Genomic DNA, 22,692 nt, shown 5'->3' with positions numbered 1-22,692 from the left:
AGTCACTTTTTGAGAAAAATGTACTTCTAAGAGAAGATTTACTAATCCATACTTTTTACTTTTTCTTGAGTAGATCTGTGAAGAAACACTACTCTTATTCTGCTACTTTGGGCTACACTAGTCGTTACATTTTTCTTCTTTACTCTGCATATTAGATTTTACTTTCTTTTTTTTTGCTAGCGATGCCAACAGTAGCTCTACCAGTTTCACTTATGAGACGTTGCAGCAATAATCAAATAGCTGCATTATACCAATGAGAATCAAGCTTGCCGTTCTACGATCGCACTGGACTGTTTCACACGTGGTGTCTTTAAAGCACCGTAAAAAATGAAGTATATGACATAGAGCACTGCCTTCAACATGACACAAAAGTGCAGATTTTAACCTCTCTCCCAGTTTTTATTTAGCAGCGACTGACCACAGAAAACCAGAGATATAATCCTTTTAATTTCATATTTGGAACTACAGTATTCGCTATTCATACTAGGAACTATTTTCACCACTAGAGGGCACTCATACTCTTGGGATTAGAGATGGGACGCTCGAGTCTTCCTGCTTGAATCTGATTCGAGCAAATGAAGTAGAGGCGTGTCAAAGCAGTGTTCCGAAAGCGGCGTCGAGCAAGCCAAAAATCACGTGACCACTGCTGACGAGGCCTCGAACGTCACAGATGTGTCAGCGACTCACATGGTTTCCACGGGAAAATGAAAACTCGATGGGAGCCCGCCCGCTCAATCGGTAGGAACGCAATAAAAAGGTGGCAGAATAACGCAGTTATTTACGTTTTTTGAGAGGAGGAATTTTCGCGAGTGCTACATACATTTGCTTATTTTCAAGTGAGGAGTGAGAATATCATTATCACTTTAATTTCATTAAATTCATTCACATTGTTATACACTAGATAGTGGCATACGTTTAGATTAAATACGACACATCCACCGTCCCAGAAATTATACTTAATTAAAAAATAAAATATTTCACAAACCTTTCCTTTCGATTCCGCTCATTCCATCTTATGATTTTGGAATCCTTATAGTATGCAATAAATATTATACCTGTTCCTAAGCACTGTGCTTACTGTACTGTAATATTTACATAAAACTAACAATACAGAGTTACTCCCCGACATCTAGGACGAGCCACTTACAAGACTAGCATTATCGTGTATTACAAATACTGCTTTGAACACATTTTCACAGACAAAGCAATGACACGGGCTTAAAAAGGTCAACTTTAATTGTGTAAATAACACTTAATGACGACATGATCCCACAATTGAAATAAACGACATCCACTTAATTCTATCATCAGGGCCGGCCCAGCAATACGCAGACTATGCAGCTGCTTAGGGCCCCTGACCACTAGGGGGCCCTCAATCTGGCAATTGTTTAATTTAAATTCTATTTTGTTTACTACAGTTTGCTTTATTTGACTTTTGTGAGTTTTGATACTTGATTACAACCTTAAAAAAAATAAAAGTTCTTCCTTAACTTCTTTCTTTCCTCTTTTAGAAAAAGGTTTGGCGCTATCTACTGTAAGTGTGACCGGTGGGTTTCAATTTTTAATAATCAATTTTGTGTAATTATAAAATACAAAACATACAATATTTGCAAGTTTGATATACCCCCGTTACATAAGTACTGACAATCATTTGGGGTGAGAAGTTTGAAGTATGCAGTGCAACAAAATCTGATTAATATACAAAATATGGACGTATGGGTTGGATTGCATGTATGGGTTTCACTGTCATGTGTGTCATGTGTGTACACTGTGATGAAATGGTGGGCCAAAAATATGGGCCCCTTTGCATTATTTTGCTTAGGGCCCCCAAATGGCCTGGGCCGGCCCCGATTCTATTGAAGATATGCAATGCTGAGGCAATTTAAGAAGTTTAGTTTAAAAAAGAAAGGTGCAGTTTGTCCATAGTTTAAAAAAAGAAACGTGCAGTTTGTCCAGTAGAGATGAAATGGTGGGCCAAAAATATGGGCCCCTTTGCATTATTTTGCTCAGGGCCCCCAAATGGCCTGGGCCGGCCCCGATTCTATTGAAGATATGCAATGCTGAGGCAATTTAAGAAGTTTAGTTTAAAAAAGAAACGTGCAGTTTGTCCATAGTTTTAAAAAGAAACGTGCAGTTTGTCCAGTAGATGGAGCTCTTGCAGTGTGTCAAACGCCTCGAAACTGATTCAATTTAGGGCAATTGTCTCAAAAGTTGTTCCGGAAAGCCTCGGTTTTTCCATCCCTACTTTGGATGAATGATGCTTCAATTTTGTAATTTTTTTTCTTGCTGGAATTCAGTAATTCTTTTTGTATTTATCTGGCTTATTGCAATGGGTTATTTATTGTACAGTATAATAAGTTCACTTTGGGCAGAGAAAAAAAACGTTTAAAAAAACAAAAAAAACAAAAAAAAAAAAACAAGCGGTTAAGTGTTGCTCATAACTTGAGTATTATTTCACCTGATACTTGAGTACATTTTTTGGATGACTACTTGTACTTTAGAATCATCTTGAAGTAATGCCACTCTTACTTGAGTACAATTTTCGGCTACTCTGTCTAGCAAACTCTGCTGGTATCAAGAGATACGACAATCTTGACTTGAATAAAAATGTACGTATCACCTGGTCCACTTTAATTTAGTAATAGAACAACACACACCACTATGGATCGAAGTGCAATATTCATAGGTTTCTACTAGGTATCAAGGAATTTGTCATTCAGAAACAAGTTTAGTGGCTCTTAAAAGAGCCGTTGTGGTCGTACGCGGAAGCAGTTCAAGCCCTCTCCCCGCGGATTCTGCGGGCCAACTGGATGTCTTTGGGCATGATGGTCACCCGCTTGGCATGAATAGCACACAAATTGGTGTCTTCAAACAAACCGACCAAATAAGCCTCGCTTGACTCCTGCAGCGCCATGACAGCCGAACTCTGGAAACGCAGGTCGGTCTTGAAGTCCTGAGCAATCTCCCTGACCAGACGTTGGAACGGGAGTTTGCGGATGAGAAGTTCGGTGGACTTCTGATAACGACGGATCTCTCGGAGGGCCACGGTACCGGGTCGGTAGCGGTGAGGCTTCTTGACGCCGCCGGTGGCTGGTGCGCTTTTGCGGGCAGCTTTTGTGGCTAGCTGCTTCCTAGGGGCTTTGCCGCCAGTGGACTTGCGGGCCGTCTGCTTAGTTCTCGCCATCCTGTTGTCTGCTTTAGTTGTGTTATCAATGAGACGCGAGCAGAAGGGCTCCGCATTTTATTCGGGCGACTCAGCGCCGATTGGTGCGTTCAGCAAGAGCCCGCGGAAACGCTGCTTGACCATTGGATTATTTAAATTTGAAGCAAGCCAATCGCGAACGAGCACCACTTCCCGATGGCTCCCAGAAGGCAGCGATGGAAGGAAATAGTTTGACTCACACGGAAGTTGACTATAAACATTTGAGACGTTAAAAACGAAAATTTAAGTCAACTTTATGCGTGTATTTTGTTGTTGTTTAAAAGACATGCTTATGAAAACCTCGTTGTAGACTAAAATACATTCAATATGGATACTTAATATGACACCCCAGCTAGCTGATACACAATTTAAAGCTAATTATTGGCTGCCATTGACTGCAACAGACGCCCAAATCCAAATCATTTTGACTGGGAAGGGCTGACCAAGCCTGCACAACTCAAAATTTGAATGGACGTCTATCAGCGTCATTGGCAGCTAATGAGTTGAGTGATCCACAGTTGTGACTCATTACACTAAATGAAATAAAAATATGCAATGTGGAATAGTTTAACAAAAGTACATACATATAGGTATAGTACAATAAAATATATTTTCTTATTAGAGGGTTTTGATGCCATCTGCCGATGTAACTTTGTATTGCAGGCACTTTTCCTCGCTCAGCAAGCGTTAATTGATTTATTAACAGACTCGATGTCCAAATAAACAACAAAGTAATATTGCTCTATAAAGTCATTGTGATGGCTCTTAAAAGAGCCTTTGGTGTAGAAAAAAAGTTAATTTACTTCTTCTTGGGTGCTGCTCTCTTGACAGATTTGGGTTTAGAAACCTTCTTAGCGGCTGTAGTTGTCTTCTTAGCGGCGGGAGTCTTCTTAACCGCCGGGGACTTCTTCGCCGGCGCCGCGGCTTTCTTGACGGACGTTTTCCCTTTAGGCGTCACCGCTTTCACGCTCTTTTTCGCGGGTTTATTCGCTGCTGGCTTCTTGGGTAATACCTTCTGAATGGTGGGCTTCGCTTTCGTGGTGGTTTTCTTGGTCTTGCCGGGCGCTTTTGGCTTCTTAGCGTCCACCTTTTTGTTCAGTTTGAATGAGCCGGAAGCGCCAGAACCTTTCGTCTGAACAATGATTCCCTTAGCCACCATTGTCTTGATGACCGTCTTCAGGCGAGCTTTGTTCTTCTCCACGTCGTAGCCCTTAGAAGTTAGGAACTTCTTTAGGCCGACCAGAGATACGCCATTGCGCTCTTTGGACACCCCTACCGCCTGGAGGATCAGCTCGCTGGCGCTGAGTCCCGGAGTTTTCGCCTTGGAAGGTGCCTTCTTCTTGGCGCCGCTTTTCGCCGGCGCCGTCGGAGGTGGAGCAGGCGCTGGAGCTGGAGCTACTTCAGCCATTTTGCAAGTTACTTGATACAAAATCATCTGATGCGCCACAGTGAACGGTACTTATCACCCACATGAGAACCGTGGAGACTCAATTATGAGAACCGTGGAGACTCAAGCGTACCCACTTGTGTTTTCTGTACCCGCTTTAAGAGAATAAATATCACCATAAATTTGATTCTAAACACCGAAAATGACTCAAAATGCTTGGAAAATATGTGTCTTTTCATTTAAAATGCATTTGATAATAATGAACAGCAATTGTTTTGTGTCCAGAGCTTACAAATGCCACTTTTTGCCTGGCGTCATCGGCAAAACTAGGTGGCTTTTCTTGGTTGTCAAGCCTCTAAAATATTCAGCATCACTCGCAAGTCAACACAAAGTGATTGAAAGATGATAGAACATGTTTGGTTAGATGCTAAAACCCGAAAATAAAATGTGTTAATGTCCAGTTTGGAGTAGGAAGATCTTTTTGGGATGCAGCAAACACACTAGTCTTTATCAGGTACCCTTTATATAATATTATATTGTAATATAACATTTTACATAAACATAATTCAACGTTTTCTCCCATTACTATAGAATAGTAGTTCTTTAGGGTTTGCTTTTTGACATACAGTTGTTGACATTCAATAATAGGCTAATACTAGGGTTAATCTAAAGTGCTTCCTGTTTTCATTCTTTAGCCAATGTTACAAAACCAGCGTGAAGGGTGATTATTAGACCAGGGGTGTCCACACTCTCTGAAGGCCACTTTTTAAAAATATGATTGGGTTTTTAAAATACATTTTTAAGTAGTAACTCATTGGCTGCCATTGATGGCACATACACTTGGCGATAGAGGTCCAATCCTAATATCCTGTCACCGTCAACTGTAGAGAAGCATGATCATTCAAGCAAGACAAAAAATTGTGAGAAAAAGAAAATTAATGTATATATTAAAAGCAAGTCGGAACAGACAGATGATATTTGGGGGAAAATTCAATGGGCACAAGTCAGAGCAGTTATGAAGATGAACGCAGAGTGAGTTCCAAAGGGTAGGAGCAGTAGCTGAGAAAGTCTGGCGGTCAAGATTTGTTAAATGGAAACCTTGAAATCAGGGCTTCCCAATTATTTTTGGCCGCCAATTCAGTGATTCGACACTTACCACCTTGGGCTGTAAGTTGTTTCATTTTGCTCCCCTGAAAAATGGTTGGAGTTTTTAAAAAAAATGAGTGTCAATGTCAGATTGCAGGACCAAATCAAAACCACACCATGCTAAGGCCCGAACTACACTGTAAAAATTTTAACAATGTTTTATCCGATTACTCGATTAATCGAGAGAATTTTCAGTGGAATACTCAATAACTAAAATATTCGATAGCTGCAGCCCTATTTCAAAGCACATAATGTTGTGAGACAGTTCTGGGTTACCTACAGGGGTGAAAGTGGCTAGAAATTCTTGCCGGAACTCCTCGACGTGAAGCTCGCCACGGAGCAGGGAAATTTTATTTATTTATTGGGGGGGGGCAAACCTCCTAAAATGTTTTGGCACAGTTATTTCTATAACACATAAAAAAACTGATTTTCACTCAAAATGTTATTTTTTTCAATGATTTCCAAAATAAAAGTTAACAAAAACAGCAATAACCCCAACTTCCATCTCCTAATTTTATTTTCCCTCATTTCCTCACATACTAAATGCCAAATCTCAATTTTAACTACTTAAGTACATAGGATGTATCATGTCTATGCATGTATATTAAAATTGAAATTAATGTAAACATTTACTTTTTGTTGTTTTTTTAAAATAAGATATAAGTAACATACATTCAGGAAAACAAGTACAAATGACATACAGTGATACCTCAGCTCACGAACGCTTAAGCTCACGAACTTTTCGCCTCAAGAACATTAAATTCGCGAGCATATAGTCTCTGCTGACGAACTAGTTTTCGGCGGACGAACCAATTCACGCGGTCGAAAAGCGCCACGAGAAGCTGACGCACGCTCACGGCGTCCCAGTTCTTCCCCTCACTTTCGTTGAGTGCGGACGTAGTTTGTGTTTGATAGACATTTTGGACCATATTGAGTGTACTTTTGCTATTATGGGACCGAAAAAGAGTTACCTACAGTCCTTATGGAAGGCGACTCGTGTTACCAATTCGCCCTCGACTGTTAATTGGCGGTGCTTTCAGCTTCCCACCGTAGTGAGAAGTGGACCGGCGAGTCACGTTGGCTCGTTGTCTCGGTTGTCTTCGGTTCGCTCAATTTCCTCTCCAGAAAGGTGGCGGCGTGCATACAAACACCCAGAGGCGTCGGATGGCTTTTTGTGGGCACTTTTATTAACAACCAAAAGCATGTGGGGGGCACAGCAGTGGAGTCTACGCTAACTGCGCACTTTGCCGGTAACACTCTCCTTCCAAACAGTAACTCCCTCCCTCCCTCCTCCTCCTCCCACTCCATTCCATCAAGCCATCAACTACATCACAAAGGTAAATAAAACGACTTTATTATACAGTACAGTTTATTTCTTTAATTATAATACAATAGCACATTTATTATACAAAAAATAAGGTATATTTTTGTGTAGTTTTAAGGCTTATTTAGTAGAAAATTATGTTTTATGGGGACCTGGGAACGGATTATTCTCATTTTAATGGTTTCTTATGGGAAATAAATGTTCGGAAGACGAACTTTTCGCCTTACACACACTTTCTGGGAACCAATTATGTTCGTGAGCTGAGGTATCACTGTATATTATGCAGAGTGAAATGAAATATATTTTGAAGATTGCGCAAACATTGACACTTTTAAATCATAAGAAAATGAATAAGTAGCCTAACATAAATGAACAAATATAAGTCTAAAGTGCACATAGACAGCTAAGATGTTCTGAACTTCTGCATCAGAGCAAATAAAACAAACCATGATAAATAAGCCTCCTCAACTCTTTCCTTGCTCCTAAAGATTTGATCCATTTTATATTGCATTGCCTTTTTTTTGTCGCATCAATTCAACCTTTTTTTTTTTTTTTTTTTGCTGTTCCAGAAATGTGCCATTTGAACCAATCAGAGCTAACTATCTCTGCTGATCACATGTCAGTATGTCAGCCAATTGAACGGATAAATGAGTCCAGCCGTTTTGTTTTGCTGCGTGCATTTGCACATTGACGTGACTCATTATCGTCAGACTCGAATAACTGCAGCAGCTGGGGAAACCTCCATGCCGTCCGTGGAATAAGATAAATAAATATTGGTGGAAACGGATTATGTTACACAAGCACTTTATTATGCTTGTTGTGAACACTTGTGTATGTAAATCTGATGTTGGTAGATTGTTTTCTTCTTGGAGATGAAATGTATGTGTAGCGATTTAGCAATTTTTATTTGTTTAAACATAGGTTTTCGACAGTTGCCGTCATGTTTTCGGAATCAAAGCATCGTGTACCGGAACAGCATCCCGGCCCTGAATCTTATACCGGAACTGCGTTCCTTACCGTTCTGGCCCACTTTCACCCCTGGTTATCTACCTTTAAGGCAATATTAAGAAATTTGATGTACAACTTCAGTTGTTTCAGTTAAATGAGTCTGAAAATATTTTAATGAAATTAAGACTCTACAAAGAGCTTTGGATCTATGTAGTTTAAGCCTGTGGCGCCATTGATGCAAAAGCCTGTTTATTGTGCACTGATAGCTTGTGCCTTTCTTCTGTAGTCACTTTATTCATATGTCTTATGTACTGCATTTTCTTTGTTGGTATGTGTGTTAGTGATGTGTTGTTCGCGGACGAGCCGGCTCTTTGAAGTGAACGATGGGAGCCGGTGTACTGACAAATCGGAGCTGACTTTTTTTTTGGTCCTGTCCCCCCCTTTGGTTAAAGCCGCACGTGATTGGTCAAGATCCGTGGTAGAAGCGGGACGGGAGGGTTACACACAAACACACACTGCAATGAGGAGAAGGGGGAGGGGTTAGATATATACAAATCTATATATAATATATATATATAGACCCTACCCACGTGACGTCACAACTCCTTCCTCCTGACTGGTGCCGCCCAATTGTCCGTCAACACATCATGTTTACCTGTTACGGCTACGTACATTCCTCCTATTTACGACGTGTTTTTCTGCTCGTTAACATTAATAATCAAAATGGTGAAGGCGTGTGTGGCGGTCGGTTGCAATAACAGAGAAGATAGACGGAGAAGACGGAGAGGCTTGAAGTTCTACTGGATTCCGAGAGACCCGGAGAGAAGAGAGCGAGATGGGCTGCTGCAATTCGACGAGCAAACTGGGCTCCAAACGATTACCACAGATTATGTAGTAGTCATTTTATATCTGGTAAGATGCATTTAATATATATTTAGAGGGTTTTGGGCTGACAACCACAATTAAGATCATTGCTAGGCTAATTGCCGACAACATACACGTATGTATGTAGTGAGAGTGCTATCGCTAAACCATATAAACATTAAAAGCCCTAACTCCATTGACAAACGACATGAAATACATTAGACTTGACAGTGGATGTTAGCAATAACAAAAGATTCATTCATTCATTCATTTTCCATGCCGCTTATTCCTCACGAGGGTCGCGGAGGTGCTGGAGCCTATCCCAGCTAACTTCGGGCAGTAGGCAGGGGACACCCTGAATTGGTTGCCAGCCAATCGCAGGGCACAGTGCTGTTTTACTGTAAATAGTTAAAAGCTTATAAATATACACAATCAGAGATTTGAACTATTTGTTGCCCTTCTTTTGAGATGGGTCTTTGTTTTAATACTTTATCATTCATTTTTTGTAGCACTCCATGTTGAGTATGTTCAGAAGAATATAAATAAAGCTGTATAAATAATACATATTTGCTATATTGTATATTTTTTGTATTAGTAATTCGTTTTACACATAATTTTACATTATTTTCGGTAGTAAATTAATTTAAGCAACAAAAAAACTGAGGAGCCATTTGGGAGCCAAAAGAGCGGTGTTCTGACAAATATTGCAACTCATCAAAAATTGCTACCTTGTGGTTTTTCGCATGCGCGTAACGTTAAAAATGGCAGCAAAAGCAGTGATTCCAAAGTAAACACTACAAACTTTCTTTAAAGAAAGTAATATTTGCTTAAGTTTGATCATGTAAAGACATGTGCAAAAGTTCTCAGACACATCCTACCATGTTAGCTGCACACAGCAACTGCACCCCGCTCTCTCACTGTTAACGACTTCTCCGTGTCGTTAAGTATTAATTTACGCCATTTTCGTGTTGCGCATGTATGTTTATGATGTATCTAGTTTAGTTAGAACCAGGGGTGAAAGTGGGCCAGAACGGTCAGAAACGCAGTTCCGGTAGAAGATTCAGGGCGGGAACGCAGTGCCGGTATAAGATTCATGGCCGGTATGCTGTTCCGGTACACGGTGCTTTGATTCCGAAAATATGACTGCAACTGTCAAAACGCTATGTAAAAAAAAAAAATAAAATGCTAAGCTACCACACATGCATTTCATCTCCAAGAAGAAAACTATCTACCAACATCAGATTTACATACACAAGGGTTAACAACAAGCATAATAAAGTGCTTATGTAGCGTAATCCGTTTCCACCAATATTTATTTATTTATTTATTTTCACGGACGGCATGGAGGTTTTCCCAGCTGCTGCAGTTATGTCTGACGATGAGTCATGTCAATGTGCGAATGCACTCAGCAAAGAAAAACGGCTGGACTCATTTATCCGTTCAATTGGCTGACATACTGACATGTGATCAGCAGAGATAGTTAGCTCTGATTGGTTCAAATGTGCACATTTCTGGAACAGCAAAAACAAAGGTTGTTGAGTTGATGTGACAAAAAAAGGCAATGCAACATAAAATGGATCAAATCTTTAGGAGCAAGGAAAGAGTTGAGGAGGCTTATTTATCATGTTTAGTTTTATTTGCTCTGATGGAGAAGTTCAGAACATCTTAGCTGTCAATGTGCACTTTGGACTTATATTTGTTCATTTATGTTAAGCTACTTATTCATTTTCTTATGATTTAAAAAAGTCAATGTTTGCGCGATCTTCAAAATATATTTCATTTCACTTTGGATAATATATGTCATTTGTACTTGTTTTCCTGAATGTATGTTACTTATATCTTATTTAAAAAAAAAACAAAAAGTAAATGTTTACATTAACTTCCATTTTAATATACACCCTTTGTTCTTTAGTAAAAATTGAGATTTGGCACTTAGTATGTGAGGAAATGAGGGGAAATAAAAATTAGGAGGTGGTTGGGGTTACTGCTGTTTTTTTTATATTTTGCAAATCATTGAAAAAGTACAATTTTGAATGAAAATCAGTTTTTGTATGTTATAGAAATGACTGTGCCAACACAGGTTTCTTTGCATTTCAGTAGTTTTAGGACGTTTGACCCCCCCACCCAAAACATAAAAATAAATAAATAAATAAAATTTCTGGCTCCGTGGCGACCTTCCCGTCGGGGGGTTCCGGCAAGAAATTCTAGCCACTTTCACCCCTGGTTAGCACCTTTGGATAACATTGAGAGTCCAACTGAATGTAAAAGAGGGCTTTTTCAGCGCCACAAAAGCTTTGGGAGAAAAAATTCATAAGGGAGCAAATTTTGACAGAACAAAGGCTCTTTTTAGTGAGTCGAGCCAAAGGAACCAGCTCTCTAAAAAGAACCGGAATTCCCATCACTAGTGTGTGTGCGCTATGTAGCCCTTGTGAGATTCCTGGATACTGATTATATGTAAAATCGTAGCCCACGTTCAACCATTTATTGAGATCAAATTCTTGGATACATAAAGAAAGCTTAAATGACAACATTCAATTCTCAGGTTATCAGTTAAAGTGCCTGTGACACGAAAAAGCATGTTTATTTCATAATACACGCGGTATTTTATGCTCCTGAATGATATGGACCGCTTGGATGTGTGTGGAAGCGATTGCTATATTTATTTAGTTTTTTGAATCCCGCGCCATGAAAATGAGTGACTTCCGGCTTCGGTCTTGCATTTAGGAGGAGGGCGCTGTGACGTGTACGGTAGAAGATGTCCTCTTCACTATACAGCGTACTGTTGTGTATGAGGACGAAGGATTCAGCTGATTTTGCGGATTAATACATTTATTTTTCGCATCACGCCAGCCAAACGGCTGCAGAAAAATCACTCTGTATGAGGGAGAGGCGTATGCGCCTTTTGGGAGTTTCAAAAGGTTCCCATTCACCGTGGATATTTACAGTGGGACCATTGGACTTACAAGGAAGTGAGTAAACATCTTGTTTTGTATTATGTCAAATATTAATACAGCGATTACAAAGTAAACACTACAAACCTTCTTTAAATAAAGGACTACTTACGTTTGATCATTGATAGGCATGTAAAAAGCTTTCCTCATGCACATTAGCACGTTAGCTGCACAACAACTGCAGCCTCCCTCCTCCGGGGAACGAACTGTTCTCCGCCGGGCGGTTTGCCGATCCGCAAAGACAATCGACAACTCAGTCATCATGTCAAATAATCCAGGCGAGTTATGTGAGATTTTACGCTTCGAAGACTTTGAAACATCACTCGGTTCGGGTTAGCATGTCGGCTAGCTGTCACGCCTTTTGGTTTGTTTACATTCTCCGAAGCCGGGGAAGGGAAATGACATACAGTATGTCCGATTTAGGTGTCATAAAATATCGTTCGGGAGGTGCGACAGTAAAGGTGAAGTCGACAGTTTTGACCATTATGGAGTCATTTTGCCATGTCGTCCTGAATAAATGCATTATTATTATTTCATATTCCATTTAGCACAAGACTGTTATTTGTCATGATGACCATGCCGTTTATTTAGCAATTGGGGAAAATACTTGGATAAAAAGAATATCTTGTAAAAATATTGAAGTAAAGAGACAGAAACAATGACATTTTGCAGCTCTCTTCGTCGCGTTTTCCTCGTTGTGAATAGTTCCCCCTCGACGGGCTGACTGGTCCTTCTCAAGCCATTTATATAGCTATTGGGGATAAATACTTGGATAAAAAGAGTATCTTGTAAAAATATTGGAGTAGAGAGACTGAAACAATGAGGTTTTGCGGCTCTCTTCGTCGCGTTTTCCCTCGTTCTGAATAATTCCCCCTCAATGGGCTGAATAGTAAAACCGATGAGCCCAGTCTACCGCTGACGTCATCCACCTGTTGGGGACGCTAAAGCCCTATAGACCCTACTCAAGTGACGTCACAGCCACGCCCCCGCGCCACGTTGTCCGTATACTCATGTTAATGCATTAGCGCTTCGTAAATTCCTCCTATTATGGCGTGTTTTTCTGCTCGTTAATATTAATAATCAAAATGGTGAAGTCGTGTGTGGTGGTCGGTTGCAAAAACAGAAGATAGACGGAGAGACTTGGAAGTTTTACCGTATTCCGAGAGACCCGGAGAGGAGACTGAGATTGACTGCTGCAATTCGACGAGAAAACTGGGCTCCAAACGACTACCACAGATTATGTAGTAGTCATTTTATATCTGGTAAGATGCATTTAATATATATTTAGAGGGTTTTGGGCTGACAACCACAATTAAGATCATTGCTAGGCTAATCACCGACAACATACACTCAGACGTTGTGAATGAACTACCTGAAAATATATAATTATAAGGGAATAATCAGACCGTTGTCATACAATTAATTTACAATTTCACTATTGAGGTCAAAAGCCAAAAAATAAATTCAACTAGGGACAATCTGGAGTAGTGCTATCGCACTTCATATTTATTACATATTATATTTGTATGTAGTGAGAGTGCTATCGCTAAACCATATAAACATTAAAAGCCCTAGCTCCATTGACAAATGACATGAAATACATTAGACTTGACAGTGGATGTTAGCAAGAACAAAAGATTTTGAATTGAAAATTTCGTAACTCACCTTCCGAGCACAAGATTCCTGCCGAATTTTCGTGTACGAGGACCTGTTTCACCCAACCAGCAACGTAGCATTTATAAGCCTCCAAGCTCTTAAAGTTTTTCAAACTTTCGTGAGAATAGGCTGATTTTGTGTGGACAAGATAGTTGTAAATATCAGGGTCAGGCAGAGACGGCGAAGGCAGCCGGTCAAAAAACATCGATTTAGGCATCAAATACGGATCTGGCGAATGGATAAACTGAAGCTTTTCCACGTAACGCCTTTTATGCAACGCATCCAATGAGTTTACAGCGTCAGATAACACCGGGGCTTCCATGAATTGCTCTATAGACCCTACCCACGTGACGTCACAACTCCGCTCTCCTGAATGGTACCGCCCACTTGTCCGTCAAAACATAGTGTTAACCTGTTACGGCTACGTACATTTCTCCTATTTACGGCGTGTTTTTCTGCTCCTTAACATTAATAATCAAAATGGTGAAGGCGTGTGTGGCTGTTGGTTGCACTAACAGAGAAGATGGAAGGAGAGACTTGAAGTTTTACCGTATTCCGAGGGATCCAAAGAGAGCGAAATGGACGGTTGCAATTCGACGTGAAAACTGGGCACCCAAAAATCACCACAGACTATGTAGTAGTCATTTTATATCCGGTAAGATGCATTTAAGATATACTTAGAGGGTGTTGGGCTGACAAATAACCACAATTAAGATCATTGCGAGGCTAATCGCCGACAACATACGACGTAGTACGACATAGTTTCAAATTCAAGATGTTTGTGACTTCCCTTTCTTCCACCATCGTTATTTTTTGAATAATATTTAGCTGGTACCAAGTGAAAGAAACTGGCCTCGTCTACAGGGCTGACAAATAACCACAATTAAGATCATTGCTAGGCTAATCGCCGACAACATACACGTATGTATGTAGTGAGAGTGCTATCGTTAAACCATATAAACATTAAAAGCCTTAACTCCATTGACAAACGACATGAAATACATTAGACTTGACAGTGGATGTTAGCAATAACAAAAGATTTTGAATTGAAAATTTCGTAACTCACCTTTCCAAGCACAAGATAGATTCCTGCCGAATTTTCGTGGACGAGGACCTGTTTCACCCAACCGGCAACGAAGTATTTATAAGCCTCCAAGCTCTTGAAGTTTTTCATATTTTCGTGAGAATAGGCTGATTTAGTGTGGACAAGATAATTGTAAATATCTGCGTAGCAGATGTCAGGCAGACAGGGCGAAGACAGTGGGTCGAAAAACATCGATTTGGGCATCAAATATGGATCTGGCGACTGTATAGAACGAAGCTTTTCCTCATAACGCCTTTTATGCAACAGATCCAGTGAGTTTGCGGCATCAGAAAGCACCGGGTCTTCCATGAAATGCATTTTAAATTCCGCCATCAATTGAAAACAATGCTAATACAGAGTCAAAATGACGGACAAGTGGGCGGAACCATACAGCGAGCACGTGGTTTTGTGACGTAGGTGGGTAGGGTCTATAACTTGCTCGACTAATTGAAAACAATGAGAATAGGTCTAAAAAATAGGTACAATATGGCGGCCGGAAACAGCGACACGCCCATTTTGTGACGTAGGTGAGTAGGGTCTATAACGGTAGGCGTGGCTAATCAGCAGATTAAAACAAATTTCTCGTCATCTGCGCTTTGCTAAATTGTTGTATATAGTCGAATAGTCTCAAAATATGATTCTAATTCACATAATAATGCCATTTAAGACTTTTTCTCATGTCATATGCTCTTTAATGTTGCATTAACTTGTATTTCAGTAATCGACTATAGTAAAAGGGCCACACAAATTAACAGCAACATTTCAGTTGTGTAGTCAATGATGATGATAATATTCACCAATTAAAAGAATGCACTCTAGAATGGAAGTGGGTGGCTCTTAAAAGAACCGTTCAGATGTTGGTCGCACGGAAGTTGGTCTACTTAGAGCTGGTGTACTTGGTGACGGCCTTGGTGCCTTCGGACACGGCGTGTTTGGCCAGCTCACCGGGGAGGAGGAGACGAACAGCAGTCTGGATCTCCCTGGACGTGATAGTGGAGCGCTTGTTGTAGTGAGCCAATCGCGAGGCCTCGGAAGCGATTCTCTCGAAGATATCGTTGACAAACGAGTTCATGATACTCATGGCCTTAGAGGAGATACCAGTGTCGGGGTGGACTTGCTTCAGGACTTTGTAGACGTAGATGGCGTAACTCTCCTTCCTTCCCTTCTTTCTGCGTTTGCCAGGCTTGCCAGCGGATTTAGTGACGGCTTTTTTAGAGCCCTTCTTGGGCGCGGACTTTGCTGGTTCAGGCATCTCGCTCTCTACCGTTTGACGTATTCACAGGCGGACAGTTCAAATCACATGTCATCAGAATGTTTATATATAGATTCAACATGCAAATAATACTGTATGAACGCGGCTTTTTGATTGGCTAAGTGTGCCAGCGCTCTTCTTTGATTGGCTACTCAAAGTCTGCTTTCACCTCACTTTTCTGAGTTCACATCATGTAAATAAAACTGTGCTAGCGCATTTTTCTTATTGGCTGACAAGTATCAGCGTGACTTCTTTTTCCATACTTTATTTTCTCTCGGTCACTGCATGCAAATAACACTGCACCAACGCCACTTTGTGATTGGCTGGACCACCTAAATGTTTGATTTGCATACGAATGCTCATATTGTATTGAGTGCAGTCTGCACTTATTTTTCATTGTCAATATTTTATATATTTTGTTGGGCTGTCAAACGATTAAAAATTTTAATCGAGTTAATTACAGCTTAAAAATTAATTAATCGGAATTAATCGCAATTCAAACCATCAATAAAATATGCCATATTTTTCTGTAAATTATTGTTGGAATGGAAAGATAAGATCACAAGATGGATATATACATTCAACATATGGTGCATAAGGACTGTATTTGTTTATTATAACAATAAATCAACAAGATGGCATTAACATTATTAACATTCTGTTAAAGTAATCCATGGATAGAAAGACATGTACTTCTTAAAAGTAAATTTTAGTTCAAGTTATAGAAATTTTATATTACAATCCCTCTTAATGATTTCGTTTTAATAACATTTGTAAAATTTTCAATCAAAAAATAAACTAGTAGCCTGCCATTGTTGATGTCAATAATTGCTTATGCAATGCTGATGGGTGCTGAAGCCTATAAAATTAGTCGCACCCAATTGCCAGCAGAGGGCGGCAAAACTCAATAAAACACAAGTGAGCATTTCACTTTACTGTCATTTAAATCTGTCTGAGCGGGCATGTGCGTTAATTGCGTCAAATATTTTAACGTGATTAAATAAAAAAAATAATTAACGCACGTTAACGCGATAATTTTGACAGCCCTAATATTTTGATATGCAAAAAAAAAAGTCGATGCCATTTTCTTGTAATAATACTTTAAAACACCAACCAAATATGATCAATGGAAATTATAAGAAGACTAATTATACAAAGAGTGAAGTATTTCTATGTCAGTGGACAGAGGGACAATTTTTATTTTTGCAGCACTTGTAATTTCCAGCATGACCGAGACCATGTCCAATAGGGCAGGCAGTATTAGCTCCTCTGCTCTGCTGTGGGATTTTTTTGCACTGAGCAATTTGCAATGCCACCTTCTATGATGCTAAAAGTGCTCACTAGTTTACTGATGTAGCAATCACAAAGAGAGATGATTGTTGGCAATATTCGGCACGTTTAAGCTGAAAAAAATTTAAGCGGTTTATCAATGTGATTGGGGTCTAATGTCTTTAACTGACGTCTTCATTGATTTCGCTTCATGCTGTACGTTGCCAACATTTTCGGACACAGTAAACATACAGGTCTTTCCTCATTTAAATTTCAATTTATTCACAGACACATCCATATTCACAAAGTGAATATCATCCTATTATGCTGAGCTAGGATCACGTGTCATCTCCCACTGTATTAAAAGTGAAGCCATACGCTACGTACGGTTTGTCATATTTCCTCATCTTAGCTTTTGGGAAACTTAATATATCCAGCTCTTTGCTGTGTGCTCTTGTTTAATACAAAAATACTACGCACACTGTGAAAATGAGAGTGTCACTGCCACCCACTGAGTTGATGTGCAATTACACGTTATTCTAGTACGGCAAAAAAAAGGGGGGGGGGCGCCTCACTATTTGAGAAGTACTGGGCTAACATAAAAAGTCACAATTGTGGGCAATTACAATTATATGCCGCTTAGATTGTGTGATTTTGACCATATGTCCATTTTTTTCCTAATTTCCCTTTCTGATTCACGGATACTTTTGCTGAGTACCACAGCATATACGCTGGGAAAATCTTGAAGGTGTTGCGTTTGTCACAGAGGCGGCATGACATGATTGACATCACAACATTGGAGCAGCAGCCAGCAAACCGGCTGACAGAAGCAGCTAGGTTAAGCATTTGTAGCGAAATAGTGCTTGCGAAACTTTTTTTCCTCTTCAAACACACTTCACAGACTTTTGTTTAGGAGCTTTCATTCAGAATTGGTAGTGTGTTACCAAGTTATGCTTCCGCATCAGACCTGTGCCATCAAGGAAGACCCGATTTACGACCCTCCGCCATAGCCTCTCTTGCTCCTTCTCAATTTTCTGACTTCGCGTCGCGCCACCGTGTCTGACATGGTGGAAATGGACTGTGATTGGTCCGCTCAGACTGTTGTTTCCGGTTCAGCGCGAAATCACCGTCATGGTCAAACATGATTGTGCTACGCGCAAAAATGGACCAAGCCGAAGATAGTATTAACAAATAGCAAGTACGGCAACTTCTACAATGTCTCGTCAAGACATTATGAAGATTGCTAAATGGCGAGCAATTTGTGGGAGGAAATTGCTGAAAATACGGGGCTGGAGGTCGCAGCGATTGAATGAAATGGAAAAACAACCGAGACAAGTATGTGTGTGTTCGGAATCGAATGGCCACACGAAGCGGTGACCCAGTTGGCCAAAAACTGCCAGCTTTTTATCACTTTATTTCGTATGCTTGGTTGGTGCACGTCATCATTTATTGTGTGCATATGTTCGCTGTGAGTCTGTGACTTATTTATGTGTCACACTTCAAGTCTATGAAGAATAAAGCAGAGGTTTGGTGTCCAAAGAATTGTTTTTATATTTAATTTTCAACAGACAGTTCACACTCGACACATCATCACTGATTGAGAGTGCTTTTATGATAACGTTAACATCAAGATTTCCAACGCAGTTTGGGAAGTTCCATAGCTGCCAGAAATCTGCTATGGCTTCCCACTGGCTGGTTGTAGGACACGTCAAACAAATCGGGCTGGAGGGCTTTGTAAACCTTGGACAAAACGCTGGACGCAGTGCTGACGCCAGTTTGAAGCTATCCGCCACAGCTTACTGGTTTCCACCCGAGGCTAGAACTCTCTGTGCGGTATCAAAAGTCGGACAGACCGCCTCGAAACCCTCTCCTGCGTCGCCTGCGCCTCAACATTTGTATAATCATCATTTATTCAATGGTGATGAGCTGAAGATCCACATTCAAGCGTTCCGTCTTGCATTGTTTGTTTATTTTTTTCTCTGTTAACTAGACAAGAGGAAGTCAACAAGCATGCCCCAAAACCGTACAAACATAACGCCACACCCCTCTAGTGGCTTGGCGGTGAATAACAGAGCAACGCGTTCCCTCACCGCAGATCTATCAAATGCTCATTGACGCCGTAGTCACTTCGCTGTCACCGCAACTCAGGAGCATAATCAGGCCAGGGGCGGACTGGTAATCTGTAGCTTCTGGAGGATCACAAAACGGCCGGTGCTCTGGACGGCCAGCGGCCGCCATACATACATCACTGTTTTTATCCCCCCTATCCTCTATGTTTATCTACAGTTCGCATCCAATCCGACAGGTGGCAGCAATGCGCTTGGCTGTTAACTGCCAAGCTGATAGGAGAAGAACGAAGAAAGCACAGAGTAGCCTACTTTGGTAAAGCCTTACTCCTTGTGGAAGCAAAATAGCGACGAGCGTGGATAAACAATATGGATGGTGGTGGCAAAAAAAGAAAAGAGAAGGGTGGCGCTGAGAAGGTTAGAGAGAAAACTGAATAACTATAAAATAACTGAATAAACTCGTGAGCGAAGCATCAAAATGTCTCGTGTTGACACACATGTTCGCAAGCAGCAGTCTGGCTGCAACGGCCACGCCGGCTAGCAACAGCCCAGCCCCCGGCGATTGTGAGAGTGGGAGCGGCAGCCGCTCTCACGTGCAGCCGGTGCCGGGAGTGACAACAGACGAGGGAGGGGGTAATGATGAGCTGGTAGAAGTTCCCCAGACAAGCGCAGGGCAAGTAAGTTAGGATGAAGAGGGTTACTTGCTAGGTATGTTGGCAATTGTTATCCACCAGGTAGCTACATTTTAAATGAAATAAATGGCAATTAAAGGGTTAATGCCAGCTAGTCCATGTCCCCGTTTGCAATCGTGTCAAGTTACAGTAAGGCAAGGCAAGGCAAATTTATTTATATAGCACAATTCAACACAAGGCAATTCAAAGTGCTTTACATCACAATATATGAAGACCGTAAAAATCACATTTAAATCAACACAACGTAAAAACCAAGACAAAAGATTGCATTTAATCACAGATTAAAAATAAATAAATAAAAATAAAACAAAAATAAAAATAAAGCAAAAACTACTACTACTAATAATCAATGAAATCAGCAATAGAGATAAGCACAAGAGGAATAGAAGGCAGGTAGATTGAAATATATAGACAGTTATGGATATGCAGTGCTAAACAAAAGCGTTTTTAGCCCTGATTTAAAGGAGCTAACAGTTTGAGCATAGTTCAGACGTTCGGGTAACTTGTTCCAGAGGTGAGGAGCATAATAACTAAATGCTGCCTCACCCTGCTTGGTTCTTGTTCTTGGAACATGCAGAAGACCCGTTCCAGACGACCTTAGGGGTCTAGATGTCTCATAGGAATCTAACAAATCAAGCATGTATTTTGGTCCAAGGCCATTAAGTGTTTTGTAGACGAGCAGTAGTATTTTATAGTCTATCCTTTGACTCACTGGAAGCCAGTGTAGCGATTTCAAAACCAGTGTAATGTGGTCCAGCTTCCTTGTATTTGTGAGGACTCTGGCTGCAGCATTCTGTACTAGCTGCAGCTTCCTGACTGATTTTTTATCAAGACCTGTAAATATACCGTTGCAGTAGTCCAATCTGCTGAAAATGAATGCATGGATAAGTTTTTCCATGTCTTGTTGAGTCAGAAGCCCCTTAATTCTGGTTATATTTTTTCTAAAGTCACCCACTAAAACAACACAATCAAAGTCCATGCAGACGGAAGACAGTATTTTGGTAAACTCATCAAAAAACATTGTGTTATACTTCGGTGGTCTGTAAATTGTTACCAAGGCAGCTCTGCAAGGGCTTTTTAGCTGAATGACAATATACTCAAAGGAATCAAACTGACCACATGAAATATTCGTGCATTGAAAACTGTCCCTGATCAGACTGGCAACCCCACCTCCTTTCTTATGGGTTCTTGGCGCACTAAAGAAATTGAAGTTTGTGGGGATTGCCTCAATCAGAACTGTCGAACTCTTATCTTGATCTAACCAAGTTTCTGTTAGGAACAACATGTCAAGGTTATGTTTGCTGATAAAATCATTAATTAAGAAAGATTTGCCAGCTAAAGATCTACTATTTAGCAGAGCCAATTGGAGATGCCAGACTGGATTCACTGGTGAGTTTTGGGAATGACATACTATGCTTAACAGGTTGGCAGAGTTGATTGAACGTTTTTTATTTCTCACCAGTCTAGCCCTTTTTTTTGTTGTTTATCACCACTGGGATTGTTGAGCATACATACTGTACTCCATAAGGCCCCGGCTTTTGCTGGGACAGAACAGTCTTTGTAATGTTGTCACAGCCTGGACCTGGTGCACATCATATTGGTGTCGCAAACATGGCTTCCTCCATAGAAGGATAATACCGTGTAGTATGCTAGTCCTACTATCTCTCTCCTAAAAAGAAATATTTTAGCTGTAAAACAACGTATGCACACGCAGCAGCAATATTAATTCAGAAGAAATATAGTCCATCCATCCATCCATCCATCCATCCATCCATCCATCCATCCATCCATCCATCCATTATCTTCCGCTTAGTCCGGGGTCGGGTCGCGGGGGCAGCAGCTTTAGCAGGGAAGCCCAGACTTCCCTCTCCCCAGCCACTTCAGTTTGCTCCTCCGGCGAGATTCCAAGGCGTTCCCAGGCCAGCCGAGCGACATAGTCTCTCCAGCGTGTCCTGGGTCGTTCCTGGGGCCTCCCGCCGGTGGGACATGCCCGGAACACCTCTCCAGGGAGGCGTCCAGGGGGCATCCGAACCAGATGCCCGAGCCACCTCAACTGGCTCCTCTCAACGCGGAGGAGTAGCGGCTCGACACCAAGCCCCTTCCGGATGACCGGGCTTCTCACCCTATCTCTAAGGGAGAGTCTGGACACCCTACGGAGGAAACTCATTTCGGCCGCTTGTATCCGGGATCTTTTTCTTTCGGTCACGACCCACAGCTCGTGACCATAGGTGAGGGTAGGAATGTAGATCGACCGGTAAATCGAGAGCTTCGCCTTTTGGCTCAGCTCCTTCTTCACCACAACTGACTGGTGCAGAGTCCGCATCACTGCAGACACTGCACTGATCCACCTGTCAATCTCCCGCTCCCTCTCACCCTCACTCGTGAACAAGACCCCAAGATACTTGAACTCCTCCACTTGGGGCAGGATCTCATTCGCGACCCAGAGAGGGCATGCCACCCTTTTCTGGCTGAGGACCATGGTCTCGGATTTGGAGGTGCTGATCTTCATCCCAACCGCTTCACACTCGGCTGCAAACCGCCTCAGTGAGAGTTGGAGGCCAACAGCACCACATCATCTGCAAAAAGCAGAGATGCAATGCTGAGGTCACCAAACCGGACACCCTCAACGCTTCAGCTGCGCCTAGAAATTCTGTCCATAAAAATTATGAACAGAATCGGTGACAAAGGGCAGCCTTGGCGGAATCCAATCCTCGCCGGGAACGAATTCGACTTACTGCCGGCAATGCGGACCAGACTCTGACACCGGTCGTACAGAGACCGAACAGCCCTTACCAAGGGGCTCGGTACCCCGTACTCCCGGAGCACCCTCCACAGGACTCCACTAGGCACA

General features: G+C 41.3%; 3 protein-coding genes across 3 annotated transcripts; all 3 read right to left on the bottom strand.

Moving 5' to 3' along the window:
- Nucleotides 1-1,275: 1,275 nt before the first annotated feature.
- LOC130905609 (histone H3-like) lies at nt 1,276-3,298 on the bottom strand. Its single transcript, XM_057819166.1, has one exon. The coding sequence runs from the start codon at nt 3,182-3,184 to the stop codon at nt 2,774-2,776; it is 411 nt and encodes a 136-aa protein (XP_057675149.1). The 5' UTR covers nt 3,185-3,298; the 3' UTR covers nt 1,276-2,773.
- Nucleotides 3,299-3,444: 146 nt separating this feature from the next.
- On the bottom strand, nt 3,445-4,646 carry LOC130905602 (histone H1-like). Its single transcript, XM_057819155.1, has one exon. It carries the CDS (start codon nt 4,635-4,637, stop codon nt 4,002-4,004), a length of 636 nt encoding a protein of 211 aa, XP_057675138.1. The 5' UTR covers nt 4,638-4,646; the 3' UTR covers nt 3,445-4,001.
- A 10,571-nt stretch (nt 4,647-15,217) lies between these two features.
- LOC130905987 (histone H2B-like) lies at nt 15,218-15,844 on the bottom strand. The gene has a single exon (XM_057819822.1). The coding sequence runs from the start codon at nt 15,812-15,814 to the stop codon at nt 15,440-15,442; it is 375 nt and encodes a 124-aa protein (XP_057675805.1). The 5' UTR covers nt 15,815-15,844; the 3' UTR covers nt 15,218-15,439.
- Nucleotides 15,845-22,692: the final 6,848 nt, after the last annotated feature.

Source organism: Corythoichthys intestinalis, chromosome 17 (assembly GCF_030265065.1).
Source record: "Corythoichthys intestinalis isolate RoL2023-P3 chromosome 17, ASM3026506v1, whole genome shotgun sequence".
NCBI lineage: Eukaryota > Metazoa > Chordata > Actinopteri > Syngnathiformes > Syngnathidae > Corythoichthys > Corythoichthys intestinalis.
Note: the sequence above shows the minus strand (reverse complement) of the source record. Positions and strands in the feature narration are given on the sequence as shown.